The following is an 18,128-nucleotide window of genomic DNA, read 5'->3' as shown; positions in this document are numbered from 1 at the left end:
TTGCTAGGCACACATGTAATTACTATGCTGCGTGTCAAACATGGAGGAAAAAAAAAATAATGAGAACATCAAGGTCAGATTAATTTGGCAGGGTAATGGTCATTGGTTTCTCAATTGTAAGAAATTAACTCCCATGCTCCAACTCCAAATCTGTATTCAGCATTATTCAAATGCAAGCCCAGCATGGCTCATGCAAAGTGTTTTCACCCTAAAATTCATCATAATTAGCCCGAGTTATCCAGCTATTATCTCTCCCTAGAAAAAAAAAAAATCATACCACATGCACATGGTTCTTTCTCTAGTCTATACCAACAGTGAGCCTCTTTACCTCTGTATTTATAACACCAACACACCTAGAGGAAAACCTTTGATTTATGTCTGCAGCACACATACAGTGTCTAAAGCACATAGATACACCAAGTCGAAGTTGGAAAATCTAAAAACAGAGTTGGAAATATGAAGTCTCAATGCAGTCCTCTGACCTAGAAAATCATCCAAACCTGCTTTTATTTTGAAAGAAAACAAGAAATGTCCAAGATTATGATGTGAACTTAACCAATGAAAAATAACTTCTTATGGATTGTAAAGCACAATAAGGGAACAGTTAAAAAAGGAAATGATTGATAATGCAGATGACATTTAACATGTCGAGCCACTGAGCTGTCTATGAGGGGTATGTTTGTTTGTTTTACTGTAATGAGAGATTTCAGTGGTGAAATGGAGCAGTTGTGCACTTATGTTATATTACAGCGGCTGCAGTGGCTTAACCAAAAAGAGCAAGAAAATTTTTGATTAATCGTGAATAAATAGAGTAAATGCTCTAATCAGGGAGATTAAATAATCACAATTACTGCATTAATGCTAACAGCCCTAATTCTAACATACCATCTCTATATATTTTAGCATCAAAAACATTTGAGCCTTGTTTTTACAGTGTAGACAAGGAACTGGTAACTTTGGTCACTGAGTGCAACGTTCTTTTTATTCTCACTGGGCTGAATTGAGTGAAGAGGAGGGCCGCTTGAGGCCCCCGGGCCGCCAGTTGCCCACCACTGAACAGACTGACTGACAGGCTGCAGCTCAGCTACACTCTCATGTATCTTATGATAATAACTTTACATGTTTACTATCATAAGATACATGCAGGAAATATAAAAGCACCAAATTATTTGTATTTGTTTATGTCCTTACTTACTCACTCACGTGATATATCGTGAAGGTTAAAGAAAGAGGTCCACGCACATGTCAAACCAGTTTGGAAGGGCATGCAAAACATACTTTCAGTGTCTGCTTTTTTCACTTCAGCGGACAGACCGGTATCCGGATAAGAAGTAGTAGTTGAGGACCAACAGAAGTTGTAAAAAGTAACGTCCTAGACTTTCAAGCTTAAGAAATACTCTATGGTGGCATATATGGTAGCATTTTCATTACCTCCTAAGTGAACGTTGAAAATAACATTTTTTTATGCAATGCACCGCCCAACGCGTTTGTCCATCAGCCATTCCGAAATCCAAATCACACATACCCCCGCCACACATTACGGAAATGACGTCAACGCGCTATAATTCAAACTTGAGGAAACGAAAGCGTCGGGTAGGAGAACGGACTTGTTGCCACAACTGCACCGGTTTCCGAAGATAGTTTGAGTCGTTCTTGGTTGTAAGTGACAAATATTTTGATTTTATGTGTTTCAGAAAACTTGATTTTTCTTGTACTGTTTAATAATATAGTTTGAAGTGACGTTTCGTTAGTTAATCAACAGTTATCAAATGAGGACAGGTGCAAGGATGCATTTTTAACGTTTCACATCCGTCAGTCTTTACTGTTTATAAATTGCTTCTCACAGAAAACATTGAATTTATTAAACATGTCTTTTGAATGAATATGACTTTGAAGTAGTTGACTTGTGCTGTGAGGGTTAATGTGCTTATTGTTCAATAAATTAACAATGGCTTCCGGTATCTATAAAACCTTTAGAGTAGTTTTAAATGTGCCAATTTAAAGATGGTTTGCGTGCCTATCTTTGTATTTAACTTTTAAGGTTGCTCAGTGCTGAACATTTTGAACTTATCCCCAGAGGTGGAAAAAGTAGCAGACTATTGCAGAACAAATCAACAGCTGTTTTGGGAAGAAATAAGGAATCATTCTCTGGCTGTGTGCATGTACTGACCGTCATGTGTTGTGAAAACCAAACGAGTGGTCGTTTTTATGTTGGCAGAAAGCTTAGAGCTTCTTGTTGTGGCTTTTAGTTTTGTTTTTTACTCAGTGCTCCATGCTTTGTAAAGTTTAATTAAGTAGAATACTTAAATTAAATACTTAAGTAAAAGTAGTGACTTGAAAAACTACTCAGAAAAAAGTACAAGCACACAGAAAAGCTACTCAGTTACAGTAATTTGAGTAAACCCCAGCATAAGTTTGACTATTTTTAACAATGCAAGTCAGATTAAACATAATTAAAATCAGTAACTACTCGGTATTGCCAACATTTTCCATTTAAAGCATTTTATTTATTGGTTTTATTTATATGTTTCTCCCTACTTTCTAAGGTCACTTCTTCAACACCTACAAAAAAAGCAGCCATGACATCTAAAGGTGCTAAAGAAACCTTTGTCACCAAGTTGGGTTTCAGATCGGGCGGATCGTCCTCCAAAGCTGAGGCAGAGCTGGACAAGGTCAGGAAGGAGAACACTCACCTCAGGAGGAAGATCGATGAAATGGCAAAACGACATGTCAAACCACCTGACTCAGACAAAAGCAAGCTACTGGAGGTAAAGGATTGCATTTCATGTAGGTTTCCTGCATGTCTCACTGTCTTTTGATGGTTTCTTCTATTGTTTGTTTGTATTTCATGGATGTTTTTCCAGAGGATTCTTTCCCTCGAGACACTTCGAGAGAGAAACAATCAGCAGCTGCTTGTCAAAGAACAGGAACTAGAAACTCTCAGACAGCAGCTAACAGCTAGAGGAGGAGAGGTATGTGCACATGGCCCATTTCTTGAGAAACATTTTGTTAAAGGTCCAATTTAAAGAGGTCTGATATAGATAAATTTATCTTCCATCACAGCAGCCTGATGTAGAGTAACATAATACACTTAAAGACAGAGTTGTCTTTTGCTAATAGTCAATATTTGCACTTTCGTTTCACTGGTGGCATATGTATTGCTTGCAGAAGACAACTGTCAGGAAGAAATAAAACGCACTTGAGTTCTGAGCTGCCATAAAAACAGTGGGGGTGAAATGGCTTCTGTCCCATTTTGACAGCATCTTCACTAAGTGACGTTTAGACAGCCAGCAAGAACTGCATACTAACACATGGTGTGTGTGCAGTTGTTCAGTTTATATTTATAAACCTATCTATCTTTCTCTGTAGTGGGTCTGCGCATGCATTAGCACTCATGCCCTTTTGCTGCGACACTGCTGGAGAAATTGATGCTATCTGTCTGACGTTATCGTCTCTCATTCTGCTGAAATCTCAACTATTGTTGCTGAAGTTGTTTCTAATCTTAGGCAGTCAGAATGGCATCAGGCTGAAACTTGGAATAGCATAGTGGTAAATAAACATCAGTTATTTGACTTTGCAAATATCCATTGTGATTTAATCCCACTTGTTTCCTACTTTTAAACTTCCTTTAACAGAAGAGCTACACTAAATCTGCTCAGAAGGCAGAGTTAGACTCTCAGTTACTCCTTAGAGAAGTCAACATGTCCTCAGGTTACCCTGTTTATTCTATATTGTTGTGTATTTTAGGTGGTAGCATCACTGCAGGCCCAGCTGGAGCAGCGAAGGAAGGAGGCAGAGCAGAGAGATATGTTGTTCCAGAACTTGTCACAAGAGACAGAGAACCTGAAAAACCAGCTGGTCACTTTTTCTACCAGGTGCCAAACTCTGGAAGCACAGGTGGTGGTAAGTACCAATTTATAGCCTCAATTAATGCATATTTAAAAAATTTGCAAAGACCTTGTCTCCTCTTTTTAAAGAGTAATTATCTTACTGAATAAATGATATAGTAAAAAAAGCGCATTTATACTGACCTCTCTGCATTTCCGATCACTAGACCTATTATATTAATACTTTATTAGGTGATGAGCAACAAAAATGGGAAGATTTTGGGAGGGAAAGGTAAGGCAGGCCTGTTTAAAGAGCACCACTCATTCACAATTCAATCATAGGAAAATATAGGAGACATGTATCATATTAATGGCAGTGAATGACATAAAGTAGATGTTTATTAGATTCTTTGATTTATGGAAGCTATTTCGCAAAGTCACTTACTGAAAAAAAGGAGGATGAATATCCCTCCATCCATCTATATCTATCTACTAGTGTATATCTGTTCTGCCTATCCCTTCAGGGTTGTGGGGGGGTGGATCTAATTCTAGCTGGTCTTAGGCAAGAGGCGGGATATACATAGTGCTGACACACAGAGACAAGCAAGCAATTGCTCTCACATTCAGATCTATTGGCAATGTAGAGTCACCAATTAGCCTGACAAGTATGTCTTTTGACTGTGGGAGGAAGCTGGTGAGAATTCATACCTGCACAGGACGGACACGCAAACTACAAGCAGAAAGGCTCTGTCCCATCCAGCGTTTTGTCTCGCAGCCATGGCACCTGGATACAGAGATGCAGATCATGGGTAGTAGAGAGTATCTGAAGTAACTGAAGTGACGTTAGAGCAGTGGTTCCCAACCATTTTTTTTCTTAGGGTCCTTCCTACTTGCAACCAAGAAATGCTAAGCCCACCCAGGACCCACTTGGAAAATTTAATCAATTTTAACTCTTTTCTTTGTTAAAAAATCCCAACATTATAGGCCTACTAAATTGATTGGTTCTTGCCAAAAGATCTGTGAATAAACTATCCATTATTACAACAGCGGATTAAGGCCACTCTAAAATATAAAAAAAATGTAAGGAATCAGCTCAGGAAAAAAAAACTCAAAATTTTTAAGTCACTCTAGACTCTGATAAAGATACAGCGCACATCGAAACATTACTTCTCTGCACTGGATTGTATGCAAAAAGTCACTCAAGTTTCTTCTTTGGATTTCCCTGTGAGAAAGAGTCCACTGAAACATCTTGCGTACTTGAAATTTTTGAGTATATAATGGTAAAATTTACAACTTGTAAAGCTTGGAAATTTCTCTTTTTCTGGTAAATTTCCCCACTTTTTAAATTCAAAATCCTGAGTCTGGTTTCATACATTAGTCCTGAGAAATATTCTTGTTTGTTTCCCCACCCCATAGTGAAGTTAGACTACATCATTCAAAACATCTGCAGCCAGATGTGTCTGTCTCCAAGTTATTTTAACGTACTCTTAAAGTGTCCAATGAGATAGCTCATTAAGTTTTGGGTCTTTGAGAGAGAGGAAGCAGCAAATTTAAATACCTCTTGTGACACTTGGGACAAATGGTAAGAAAAAATCATGTGATCAGACAAGTTCCAGTGTTCTTTGGACTGGTGTATGAAGATGAAAGACTGAGAATAGCTTTAAAGATAAGAATATTCTAGTGTTTTAGTCTATGTGAAGACAAAGAAGACCATCCAACACATGCGTACAACAAACGGCATTGAATGAGAGCTCTGAAATAAGTGAAAGTAGCATTAACACTGACAATATGAGATCAGTGGCAGGCTCAGTGGCTTTGATTAAGCATTTGACAAGAGCATGACTTTGTTTTGTCCACGTTTTTTACAAGTTTCAGGTCATACACTATTTGTTGAACAGAAGCAAGTAGCAACAGGGAGAAAGCTTGGTCTGGGGTGGGGGCTGAGCAGTACATTACACTGTCATCAGCATAAAAGTGAAAATAAGCTTTAAACATGTTTCGATTGATATTTATATAAAGGATGAACAGGAGTGGCCCCAGGATTGACCCCTGATTGACCTCAGAAAATTTAAAAAAAAGCACAGTCAGCTAAGGAGTTCACATTAAATGTGCAGGCAGTTTCTGAGTGTGAAAAACAATGTTTGAGACCCTATACAATTATGTCAAAATTATGCCCTATATGCACGGGATAGCTAAGTGTTACCTAGGGACTGCTGGCAATTAGCAATAATCACGTAGTTAATCCTGTGCAAATAGACCATGTCTGTAATTTCAGAGTAAAAATTCCAGGGCAAATCACCACCATATTTAAGCTCACACAGAGGTTCACATGTAATTCTAATGTTTGAATCAGCATCTCTATCATAGGGTGGTACTTCATAAATTATCAGAGGTCCACAGGTAATACTAGTCCTGAGTGAATAGTACTTTTGTATAATATTTGCCCCTGGTTGGGTTTTTCATTAGTCTTAGCTCCTACTTATGTTGTTAGCCTATATATCAAGTTTATTCCAACAGTGAAATGTGATTTTCCACAGGATATGTTTTATTCTGAGTAGTGCTGTGCAATTACAAGAATTGTAATTTCGTCTATAGTGCAATCTGAGCAATCCAATAAACACAAGGCAATTGTCTGAGTTTATCATCTTAAATAAGACAATTATTTAATATAATCTCTTAGCGATTTCTCTCCCGGCATGTTGACAGTTTTTCAATTGATTGAGGTTTGAGTTAATTACCATGATTTCACACCATTTTGATACAGTCAGGGGATGCTATCAGCAATCAGCTAGCCTTTAATTACCAAAGTTGACGTGAGTTAAGTGAGAAAAAAAAAAAGCCTTTTTGTGTGTAGTTCTGATTAAGAAAGAACATGTTGCAAACGGGTACCATGTATAAAAAAAGGACAAAGAAAATTAGAAACTCTAAGTGATGCCTGTATCCACCCTTTTTTATTTGTTTATGCATTATACTCATTCAGTGTTTCCCTTCTATTAGGGGGCGCCCCCTGCCCCTTTGAACGTCGAGTCAATTTTATTTAATTGTATTTTCTATATTGTGCCAGATCACAACAGAAGTCATTTAAGGACATCTTTCCTACAGAGCAGGTCTATACCTGGTCCCTTTATTACACAAACTAAATAGCCTAATGCTATTTATCTTGTTTACATAAATGTATTTAATTTCTGAGACCTGGTTTTCTGTTCGTTCTCTCTGATTCCATGACCAGAGCTGAGCAAATCCACACGCTCACAGACTAGAGAGCCCCACCCCCTCCACCCCGTGTCAGAGCTGGGGTCTAATATGTGCTGGGATGCTTTGACTCAGTATCATGAGAGAGAGTTCTCCAATGCAACTGATTTATCCTCTAAAGTTGTGTATGAACCAATGCCCTGCTTGTTTTATGTCTGAGATAGTTAAATGAGCGCTAGATTTCGGCACGAGATTGCAGCAATTGCCAACAATTTATTAAATTCTCTCAAGTCTGGCACTTGTAATACAGGAAAATCCTGCAAATCCCCCAAATATCACCCTGCAAACAGACAAACCAGTTGAAAACATGGTTAAAATCAGCAACAGTAAGGCTGATTTCCGCACCAACTCCCTCTTAATCTTTTCACCACAGCAAGCAGAAATACGCCCTCACAGGTGTGTGGGGGCAGGTGTGCCGTGAATATCAGAGAGGATCAGACAGACTGACCCGCCCATCCGCGGGTCACCTGACGGTCATTTTAAAATTCAATCATCAGGGATCAATAAACTGGTGGACGATCTCTTTTGTCTTTTTGTTCCTCGCGTGCATATCTCTCATGGTGCCTGATGCTATTGGCAGTATTTGTGATCGTTATTTACGCTCATAAATAAACCTTGTCTACATGCAGAATACTACAGAAACTCTTCAACCTTTATAAACGTAGGAGCGTTGACAAAAGATCACAAAGGCATAGAGACAAGAGGAGGAGAGGAGACATGCAGTGTGGGTGGAAAATAATAGCGAAGAGAGAGAAAATGAGTAGATAAAGTCAGTGGAGGACAATCAATCATAATAAAGACAACATTTACAAAGACACATAATCTTACCTATTATATTCTACAACAAACGGTTTCCTAAATATTTTTTTGGTTATTTATTCATTAAATCTTTCAGATGTCAGACTCATTTGTATGTGGGGAGGCTTTTTTGACAGCATAGGTCAACTTTATACTTAATATTGGTTCTGATACAGTCCTAAAGTTACTCCTGATGTGGAAGAATGGCCAAAAAGTTCATTTTCAACCTTGTCGTTCATATATGCATGAATGAATAATGATAGATAGATAGGCACATAGACAGACAGATAGACAGACAACTGGAATTTAAAGAATCACATAAATACCATGATTCCTTTAAGTGTTTGTGCCCCCCACCACCACCACCACCACCCCACACAAAAAGAAACCAAACCGTAAACCCTGTCATTATTGTTCTTGCAGTATTGAACAATGATAGATTTTTTGTTTTTTACATCATGCAGGCCTTTTCCTAAGGCTCGAATGTGGCCTGAAAGCAAACCTGTTTGGAAATTCACCTGCAGCTACTCTTCTGTCCATTGGGTGGCATTGTGGGACCTCTGATTGCATTCCTAAGCAGCTGATGTAACTTTCCCCTCTAAAGCAGGCTCGCTAATGTGCTCTATTGAAAGACATGTAATGCATGGTTAGAAGTGAAGCATAGCCAGTGTAATAAAACACATCACAAGAAAACATCAGTAACTCTACTTTGTAAAAAGATAGAATGATGGCTTTTTAGTTACACTTTGTCTTTTGGCTTACATCATTATATATCATTAAAATCATAAGTGCTAGAGCCTGTAGTAATCCATAGTTCTCCACAATTGTCGGCTCTCATTCAGTATCAAAAGGCAGCACTGATTCTCAGTCAGAGCTTTGATGCTTTCAGCACAGCAGGCCTGCACTTCACTCTGAGAGAGAGCAGTCATCAGGATTCTCCTTGGCTTCGAAATCACTAAAAAAAAAAACATCAGGAGTTCAGATAGCTGAAGACTCGGATAACATACTTAGATCACACACATATCTCTGTGGCCACAGTGAGATCAGTTCAAAGAATTTCAAACATAATTTTAAGAATAGATAGAAAAATTTCACCAAATATTCCTGCTGTTAACTCTCTCTCACTATCTTTTAGTGAAATGTCTCCCGATGAGAAACTTTCTCATGCAGAATTGTTAGTACACAGTCAGATCTAATCTCTATAGATGCTTCAAATAAAATAGAATGCGTTTGTTCTTTTGTCTTTGCCAGAGATGTCACTCTTTTAATTATTTTATTGCCAAGAGTCATCAGAAAGCACCAAAACGATTTCTGCTTAACACAGGTGTGTATGCCTGGATGAGTCTGGGGGCATCTCCAGGTATAGATGTACCCCGTCAAATCTTACTGGTCAGGATTTTCTCTCAACTAACAGTCAAATGTCTTTTAATTCCATTAACCCATACTCTCATTGGCAACATGAGAGAAAAAACAATTGATCAATGTGTCAATGATGGCGTCGTCCTTAACTTCCTTAAAAGGGGACTTTTTGAGCCTTAGGGAAACAAAAGAGGTTTAAAGGCCTGCTGAGATGCCGCTGCTCCCCAGTCGCCCTGCAAAGTGGGGGAGTATACCTTAAATATTACCATGCACACATTAAGAAGATTCATTAAAAGTAAGAGTTATTTTCAGAAATGCATTAAGAGCAAGTTAATAGGTTTATATTAATACCAAGAGAGGCTATGAGTCATCATTTGTTTGGGAAAAAGGCAAATTAATGTGAAATAAGACATTAAACGCCCACATGCAGCTGTAATCGAGGGATCTTTGTTTCCGAAGCAGGTTTTCAACAATGACATTGGCAGTCCATTTTGGGGAATGAATCCACCAAAAAAACGCTGGCAAACTCCTGTACACGTCTACATTTTTTTGACATTGTTTTTGTGCACTTAAGTCGGTGTGCAAGAGTTTGCCAGCATTTTTGATATGTAAAGTTTATTTATCTTAATTTACATATTATTTTAACATCATCTTCATGCTCTGTATTGAAACTACAGATGCACCAAAAGTGGGTTGCAGAGCCCTTATCTGTGGGTCCCAAATGTGTTCCTCCAAGCAAAATTTTTACCAAAACATCCATGAGACTATATTAAATCATGCTTGTTTTGTCCTGTCTCTTGATTCATTGCATGTTTTGTACTGCAGGAAGTCATAACTACACTGTTTTTCCATTTGATAAATCCAGTTGTTTGAAAAGTGTAAGAAATTTTGGTGGATCCTGAGGCTCTACCAATCGAGCACCACTGATGTAGCTGATGCCGATACAGACGTATTTTTTAAAATCTTTTTTGGAGTTAGTCTCCTAGTGTACCAACTTTTTCTCTCATGTTTGACCATGAAAACACATCACAGTTTGTCTTACTGGTCTCTTCTTCTACCTCTTTTTGTTCAGAAGCTAAATATACCAGATACCAGTTTAAAATTGATCGGACACATCAGATCAACATTGGTAACTAATATCTGTTCAGTCTAGTGCTGCACAATTTGGTGAAAACTCGTGCACTGTGTGCAGTGGCCTGGTTCCCCTGGCGTAGCACTGGCCCAGCAGTGTGCTCTCTAAAGTTAAAGTGTTTAAGTGCACTGCTGGCTCTAATGTGATCCACGGTACCGTTGGTTTTAAAAAAACGTGCTAATTCTTCTTTCTGTGTGTAGATCAGTGATGAGAAACGTTAACGTTTAGACTATCGTTAACCACAGGTGCTGCGTGCTGCAGAAGCAAAGTCGAGCATAATTATCCCATCAACAGATTTTTAAAAAGTCTGAACTTTTCTTAACCCCTTTTCTGGGAAATGTAGATAAAGTTTATCAATATTTTTAAGTTATTTAAAGCTCTAAAGTAGTCTGTAACTTCTAAGCTTCCTATAAAGTAAACTCACGGCGACAGAGCTGCACAACGCAGATATGAATAATTAAGGCCGATCTTGATCTGTTTTGAAGCACACTGGGCCTTGCGGTAGTACCGAATACCCCGGTAAAATATGGGGCAGGTGTGACGGTGTTAAAAAGTAGATACCGCCCAAGCCTAATTACCATAATAGTAATCACAACTATTCAGTCACAAAAGATTAACAAAAAAAACAACACTTGTATAAAATTTAATCACATATTTATTTTCAGATTAACTTTAGTTAATAGCCAATTAGAAAAGATCCGTCTTAAACAGCATTTTAAAGGCATCCGTAGAAGCTGCAGAGTGTATTTGCATAGGAATAAAATTCTGAAGTTCAAGACAAACTCAAAAGCCTGATCACTGAGACACAAGGGACAGCGGGTAGATCCTGATCAGAGGGCCTGGGGGTCTATTGGTGATGAATGGTTGGCTCTGTTCAGGTGTCTTATCATGTAGGGCTTTAAAAACAAAAACATGGATTTTAAAAGGTATTCTGATTTTTGTTCAGAGAAATTGCTTAGGATGCCTATTTTTGAAGGAAAAAGGAATTTATACTGTTAGAATTTTCTGGTATCATATGGAATCATGAGAACTCAGTCACAACAAAGCTAAGTTAACTTCTTTGAATTGAAATAGTTTCAGCTTGGATTTAAATACCTCCCAAACATAAATGTAAAAGGAGTTTTGCCAGGAATGCCTAAATAACATTTGAGAATTTAATACTTGAAAAAACTGTAGTCCTGTGATATTCATGTCTTTTATCAGTCTATGTAAACGTTCCTAGAATGCTTGCCCACCTCTTCGCTTAGGTCCTTTTCAAATTACTAGAAATAATCCGACCAGCAGACCCTGACCTTAGCACACTCTTCCTTCCCCTCAGACATGGCTTCACAAAAGCCATTAACAGGCTTAGCTTATGGGATGTGTGTTAAAATCCATGTGGAAAAAGTTGACGAGCTTGTCTGGTAGTGTTTGAGCTCTTAGAGATTTAACGCAGAGATGACCAGTGAGATTCTTAGTGTTGTGACAGGACTGCGACAGGTTTGTTCCTGCTCAGACGTTAGAGGGGATCAGACGTAAAGACCTTTGGGGTCAAGGGGGCAGTTATGAGATGACTGGCTGTCTTCTAGGGATGGGATCAAGGGAATGTTACCAGGGCTAGTGCAAGCAGACTGAAGAGGTGGTCCCTTGATTGAACGCTGAAGTGATTTTTGGCTGTGTTGTTGAAAAATTAGGAAGATTTAACACTCAAACCAGAATGCTGAGTGTTTTTTTTTGAGCCTTTGTCAAGCCTACTTTTAAATGTCAGTTGAGATTTTGCCCAGAGAACTGATGTCTGACACGAAACTGGTAACAGATATCAAAAAGCATCACAAACCTCAAAAGAAATAAAAGTCTGTCATATTCTTCTACAATTACCAGAATGTGTCCTGGATTGATGCCAAATAATCCTGACTCGTGTTGACTTCAGTCCCCTTAACCTTTTTCCACTTTAATTATATTTAAAGTCACCTGACAATATCACGTTTCACATTGAAATGAAGTGTTACCACCACTACTTTTTAATTCATAAATGTGTTTCTTTTCCACAGAATGGACAGGCGCCTCCTGCAGACCTGGCTCTGGTGCAAGATCAGCTAAAAGATGTGAGTCTTGTCAGTGATTAACTGTTAAATTTAGTGCATTTTGCAACAACTGGGTTTACTTTCATGTCATCAGAAAAAGTATTTCTATCAAGCTTTGCATTCAGCATTTCATTCAATTACACTCCTTTCAAGGCAAGATGGATCAATCTGTGAAGTTCACCGATCGATCAGTCAGTATTTCAAAACACTCACTCCTAATGCAATATCAAAAGGCGCTGTCAAGAATAGAGACACAGGGTATTAATGTGTGGGGATAGAACAAAGTATTTCGATCATTTAGTATGATTGAAATAGTATTTTTGCTTTCTCTCAGTTTTGATGAGAAATACCACTTCACCAAGCATCTGTTCCCAACAAGTTTATTTTCCAAGTGACCACAGTTTGTTTGATTTAAAGTTGTGCGTCCCACCTCCAGGCTCTGGAGAAGAACCAGCAGTGGCTGGTGTACGACCAGCAGAGAGAGGCCTATGTTCAGTCCGTCCTCGCTCGCACTAAGGAGCTGGAGCAGCAGCTGGCCCAGGCGACGCAGCAGCTACAAACCAAGCAGGAAGCCACTTCAGATGGAGGGAAAGGTAGCAAGAATCAAACAAGATGTATCTGACATTATGCAGTAGTATGCCTGGAGCTCAAAATGCTCCTAAATTCCATATAATTCATTTTGTATACTCATCCATACAGGAAGCGTGAGTAGGGAAAACCTTAGAGATGGTTGGCAATAAGTGGGGAAAGGATACAAAAATTGAATTACAGTGCCTTTGAAAAGTACTTACCTTTTGTTGATTTTATAAATTATTAATTGTCAATATATTTTGGCTTTTTGGGCAAAAAATTTACCAAAAAGGTCAACGTCATGATGAAAACAGATTTCTACAAAGTAATGCAAATTGAATAAAATATTTATATAAATGTTTCTTAGAAGACTTATTTTACCACTTTTTATCATAGAGATGAAGTTTATAGGTGGGTGTTGGTTATGCAGTCACTTATTTTACATTACATATTTTTAATTTAAGTGACATTACTTTGTGTAATTCTGTTTTCATTTTGACATTAAAGAGAGTTTTTTGTCAAAACTAGCCAAATTATATTGACTATGATTGATTTATAAAATCAATAAAAGGGTAAAACATCCCAAGGAGATGAATACTTTTTCTAGGCACTGTATTAATAATTTAACCAGAAAGAAACAATGGCAGCATCGATGCCTGTTTTGCTTTAATATCTCAGTGGCAAACTTTCTAAATGAGACAAGGATTAGATTTGCCTTTCTTTTACAACTAGCATTTCCTGCATCAGCTCTTTTAGACTCCACAGGTCCAGATAAGGACGCTCAACTGAAGAGCCAGTATGACCAGTTGCTCCTGAATGTACAGAAGGACCTGGACAGCCAAAAAAATTTGGCCACCAAAACCCAACAGGAGCTTGATTTACAGAAGAAACAGGTAAATAAGTTATACATTGAATTTAATTACGTTATCTGCTCAGTCCATGTACTCTCTTTTCAGAGTGAAGTATTTCAGTTTTGCTCTGTTAGACCTGCAACTCATTTTTTGTAGCTTTTTTTCTGCTCATACCCTAGATAAACTTTGCAGTTTCTCTGTTGAAAAATGAAATGCATTTATATTTATTCCACTCAAAAGTTTGCTATAGGACTGAATCAGCTTGCAGCTACTTTTCCTTGGACTCGGGTGTCTTTTATAATTAATTTGATGAACTCTAGGGGGAATGAACGGACTGAAGTAAACACAAAATTTGCACTTTCTCTGACCCTGTAGACGTTGAACGCTCAGGCGGAGCTGCAGTCCCAGAAGGACCAGGTCACCAGGCTCCAGGAGGAGACATGCAGGCTGCAGAGGAAGTATGAGGACAAGTGCAGCGAGCTGTCATCCTTTATGAGGAAATACAATGAGAAGAGCAAAGAACTGGAGGAAGCCAAGATGCAGCTGCAGGCTGAGCGGCTAAGCAACAGGTATGAAGAAAGTGGGATCTAAATGGTACATAGGTAAAAAGGATTATAATGAATATTTTTGTTGGTTGCAAAAACACTGTGCTCAGACATGAAGTATGTGAGGAGAGGAAGGCATCGTCTGATCGAGCAGACAGAATGAAAGCTGAGCTGGAGTGTATGGACATCAGACTGGAGGAGGAGAGGAAGAGATCTGCTGAACTTCTGCAGCAGGTAACACCCAAAAGTCAATGTCATGTTACTTTTCACTACTTTGGACTAGTATCTGTTTAACATAAAACTTCAAAAGAAAACCCATCCTGGTATGAGGCCCTAGACATATTACTCACCCAATCTTTGAGCATGTTTTGAAAATAGAGGCAGGTTTTAGTTGGAAACATCTATGCTGAAATAGTCTGCAGATCAAAGATTTTAAAAAAGTTATACACACAAAATCCTCATTTTTCTAAATCTAAAAACAGATTTTAGATAGGAATTACTTTTTCACATAAGGCCAGATAGGGTTTGCATTTTGATGTTCTTGTGTTTCAAATACATGGGCCAGACGTGGCCATCGAACAAGCCGGGTGGATCTGACACCGTGTAGTTCCTAGAGCACCTCCTCTTTTTGCATTTTTTCCCCCATTAATAACTAAAATCATCATTTAGAAAAAAATATAAATACGAGCTCATTTTTTATTTTTGTGCCTTTAATATATTAATAATCAAATTTATGTTTATGCACGGGAATTTTTCATACAAATGTGAATTCAGCAAAAAAAAAAGGCGTGGGGTGAGCAAAAGATAATTGAACACCCACTGGCAGTGGAAAACCCTGAAATCATCTGTGCATATCTCATCTATAAATGTCTTTAGTCACAAGAATTTACACCTTTTTTTTTTTTTTTTTTTTTTTTTTTTACCAGATAAAAACCGAGTGAGATCGTTATCTCTTTTACAAGGATCTCTTTTTATCTTGTTTTCTTCTATATACATAATGTAGGACTGCAGTCGAAATGAAAGAAAACTTTAACATCATTTTGAGTTGAAAAGGATTTGAAAGGAAGTTTCTCTTAATGGTCCCTTTTCTCCTTAGGTCAATATGTTGCAAAAGTCTCTTTTGAGCCAAAATGAAGAACAAAGGAGGTTTGCAGCTCTGGAGCAACAGGTAAACAAAAAAGGAAGAAAATGGTCAACTGATTCTTACACATACACAGAAGTATGGGGGGAAATCTCCATCCTTTGGGGACAGTGGAAAGAAAACACGTATTTTACATATACATATACATGTGCACAATTGCTCAACCCAGTGATGAGTGAACGGTTTTCCTGACAGCTATAATGAGAAAACAATGAAGATTTTTTAAAGTTATTTTTTGAAGTTATTTTTGTTTTTCATAACCAGTGAAACAGTATACTGGAAATAGCCAACTATCACATTTTTATTTTGGAGGTATGACAGGATATGTATTATTTCTCAATAGTCTTGAAATCCATACTGTTCTCACTTGTGCAATCTAAGTGTAACGAATTCTTGGCTCTCCCCTGCTCATATATTTCTCCCTCCCTCCTAAGATCCAGCTTTCTGCCAAGGACTTCGAGAATGAAAAGATTGATCGTCAGAGCATGCAGCACCAGTTACATAAGGTTTTGAAGGAGCTCCGCAAGGCCCGAGATCAGATTGCCAAACTGGAGTCTGCTGTAAGTGTTGCTGCTGATCATAACCACATGTTCATTATGAAGTCTTTCAGAAGCACAGCTTGTTCAGTCAGGCACACAATGCTTGGTTGCTTTTCCAGAGAAGCTTGCTAGGTTATAAAAACTCGATCTTTTTTTTAACTCTTTGAAGCACTATCCCTTACTTTTTTGTTTGTTTGTTTTTATTTGCCACTAAAAGAAAAATGCTAAGAAAACTCTGTGTTTTCAGAAGCAGACAAACACCCGTTTTTCAGAGCCCAGCTCTTATAACGACCTGGAGTTTGAGCGTCTGACCCTTGACGGGCCGACATCTCCCTCTAAAATCACAAGCCTCCTGGATGAGAGTTTCCTGGAGTGCCCCAAGTGTCGGGCCCACTATCCCACCAGTCGCCACAGGGAGCTGCTGGCACACATCGACTTCTGCTTAGCCTGAGTCCAGATGTTTGTTCACTGCCTCAGTGATTGGGCCTCTTCTCAATCAAGAAGGTCAGCAAGATAGCTAAGCAAAGAAAATAAAAGATTTATGATACATGCATTTTTAAATGTCTGCAGACCTCTACATTTTAAATTAAAGGGAGGAAAAGATGACTCTTTGGTATATGGGTACTGTAAGATCTAGTCTTTGACTATGGGCAAAAAGCAGAGATGCTCAGATTGTGAAGATCAGGGCTGATAAGGTTTAAAAAGACAAATTAGCGGATTGCTGGTTCAAATCTTGATGTATTTTTCAGTGCTATTTTTCAATTTTGTATGTTTTTCAAATTAGATGAGATGGATTCTTTTTTGCAGTCCTTCCTCTTGACATGTCACTGAAACACGTCTTACAAACTGCCACTGCTCTTTCTCAAGCCTTTTTCTGACTGGGTGTGTGTCAACTGCGTAATGTCTGCATCACGGCCAGATTTTCACTTGATGTGCATGTTTAAAAGTCAGGGCTTTTAAACTGTCTCTGTTAACACTTCGCCTCACATGCCGAGAATCGAGAGCATAGTGGGCCTGCCTATTTTTAGTGTGTCCCTCTGCCAAAATGCACGGGAAAATAATAGAGATCTGCATTTATGCTTTAAAAGCAGATATAGATAGAATATGTTCAATGTTTTTCTTGATGATTCTGCTGAATGCTGAAAGCCAAAACATGAGGCTTTCATTTTCCACTAGGGCGGGGAAATTGATTGAATTTTAGAATTTGAATTGCAATATGTCCTGCTGTGATTTTCAAACAGCAGGTGTAATATTTCTTTAACTTGAAATGTGTTTGAAAATACTAGTTTTTGAAGCAGAGATTTTGTTTTCATGATACTCTGCACATCATGCAAACATTCAAGTGTTATTTTTTTTCTAGAATGTATGCTAAAAATGCTTCTTTCCTTGTGGTTTAGCCTTAGTTTAATCTACCAAATATTGTGTTGGTTATTAGAGATGTTTCAATATAATTTTTTCCTTCCTGATTCTAATACCAGTCGTTGATATCAGCCGAAACAGAGTACCAATACAATACTGGTGTAAACTTTCTGAATCAACTGCGCTGTGGAAAACTGGCACATTGTTTTAGCCCTTAAGTTGTTTCTACTGATAGTTATTGTAAGTTTTACTCCATTACCTCTATCCATGCTGTCTCCATAATGATGTATTTAGGCATGTGTGGTTTGACAAAGCATGACACGATGACAGAACAGCCTGCCTGACAGCCCTGAATCAACTTCATACATCATAAGAATCATCAGGCAAAATAACCTCTTAATTTTGTTAAGACGTAAAATCTGAAACATAGGTCGCACCAGATGCAGTCTGTTTTTGGTCTCCCAGAGATGAAAAAAAAGGTTTTAATGGTCTTTTTGTGTGTAGGATTTATTTTCTTCTGTTTTTTTTTTTTTTTTTTTTTTTTTTTTAAGTTCAATCCATTTTTGCCATGTAGAGTTCACAAGCATGCAAGCTATGGGGCTGCCTACCTCACCTGGTCACTTGTCTTTAAATGATGAGTCTTTTCAGTCAAACAAGCGCTCCACAAGTTTTTTTTCTGTTGTCAATTATAT

General features: G+C 38.1%; 1 protein-coding gene across 2 annotated transcripts; it reads left to right on the top strand.

Annotated features, from left to right (window-relative positions):
* Nucleotides 1-1,576: 1,576 nt before the first annotated feature.
* cep55l (centrosomal protein 55 like) lies at nucleotides 1,577-16,630 on the top strand. Of its 2 annotated transcripts, none has more exons than XM_041815478.1 (12): nucleotides 1,577-1,659; nucleotides 2,547-2,768; nucleotides 2,865-2,972; nucleotides 3,748-3,903; nucleotides 12,399-12,452; nucleotides 12,868-13,024; nucleotides 13,758-13,894; nucleotides 14,228-14,421; nucleotides 14,508-14,631; nucleotides 15,494-15,565; nucleotides 15,973-16,098; nucleotides 16,325-16,630. In XM_041815478.1, exons 2-12 carry the CDS (start codon nucleotides 2,580-2,582, stop codon nucleotides 16,526-16,528), a joined length of 1,521 nt encoding a protein of 506 aa, XP_041671412.1. In that variant the 5' UTR covers nucleotides 1,577-1,659; nucleotides 2,547-2,579; the 3' UTR covers nucleotides 16,529-16,630. The 2 variants fall into 2 exon arrangements, with proteins under 2 accessions (XP_041671412.1, XP_041671411.1); XM_041815477.1 differs by having other exon boundaries at nucleotides 13,749-13,894.
* The last annotated feature ends 1,498 nt before the right edge of the window (nucleotides 16,631-18,128 follow it).

Source organism: Cheilinus undulatus, linkage group 20 (genome assembly GCF_018320785.1).
Source record: "Cheilinus undulatus linkage group 20, ASM1832078v1, whole genome shotgun sequence".
In the NCBI taxonomy this organism is placed as follows: domain Eukaryota; kingdom Metazoa; phylum Chordata; class Actinopteri; order Labriformes; family Labridae; genus Cheilinus; species Cheilinus undulatus.
Note: the sequence above shows the minus strand (reverse complement) of the source record. Positions and strands in the feature narration are given on the sequence as shown.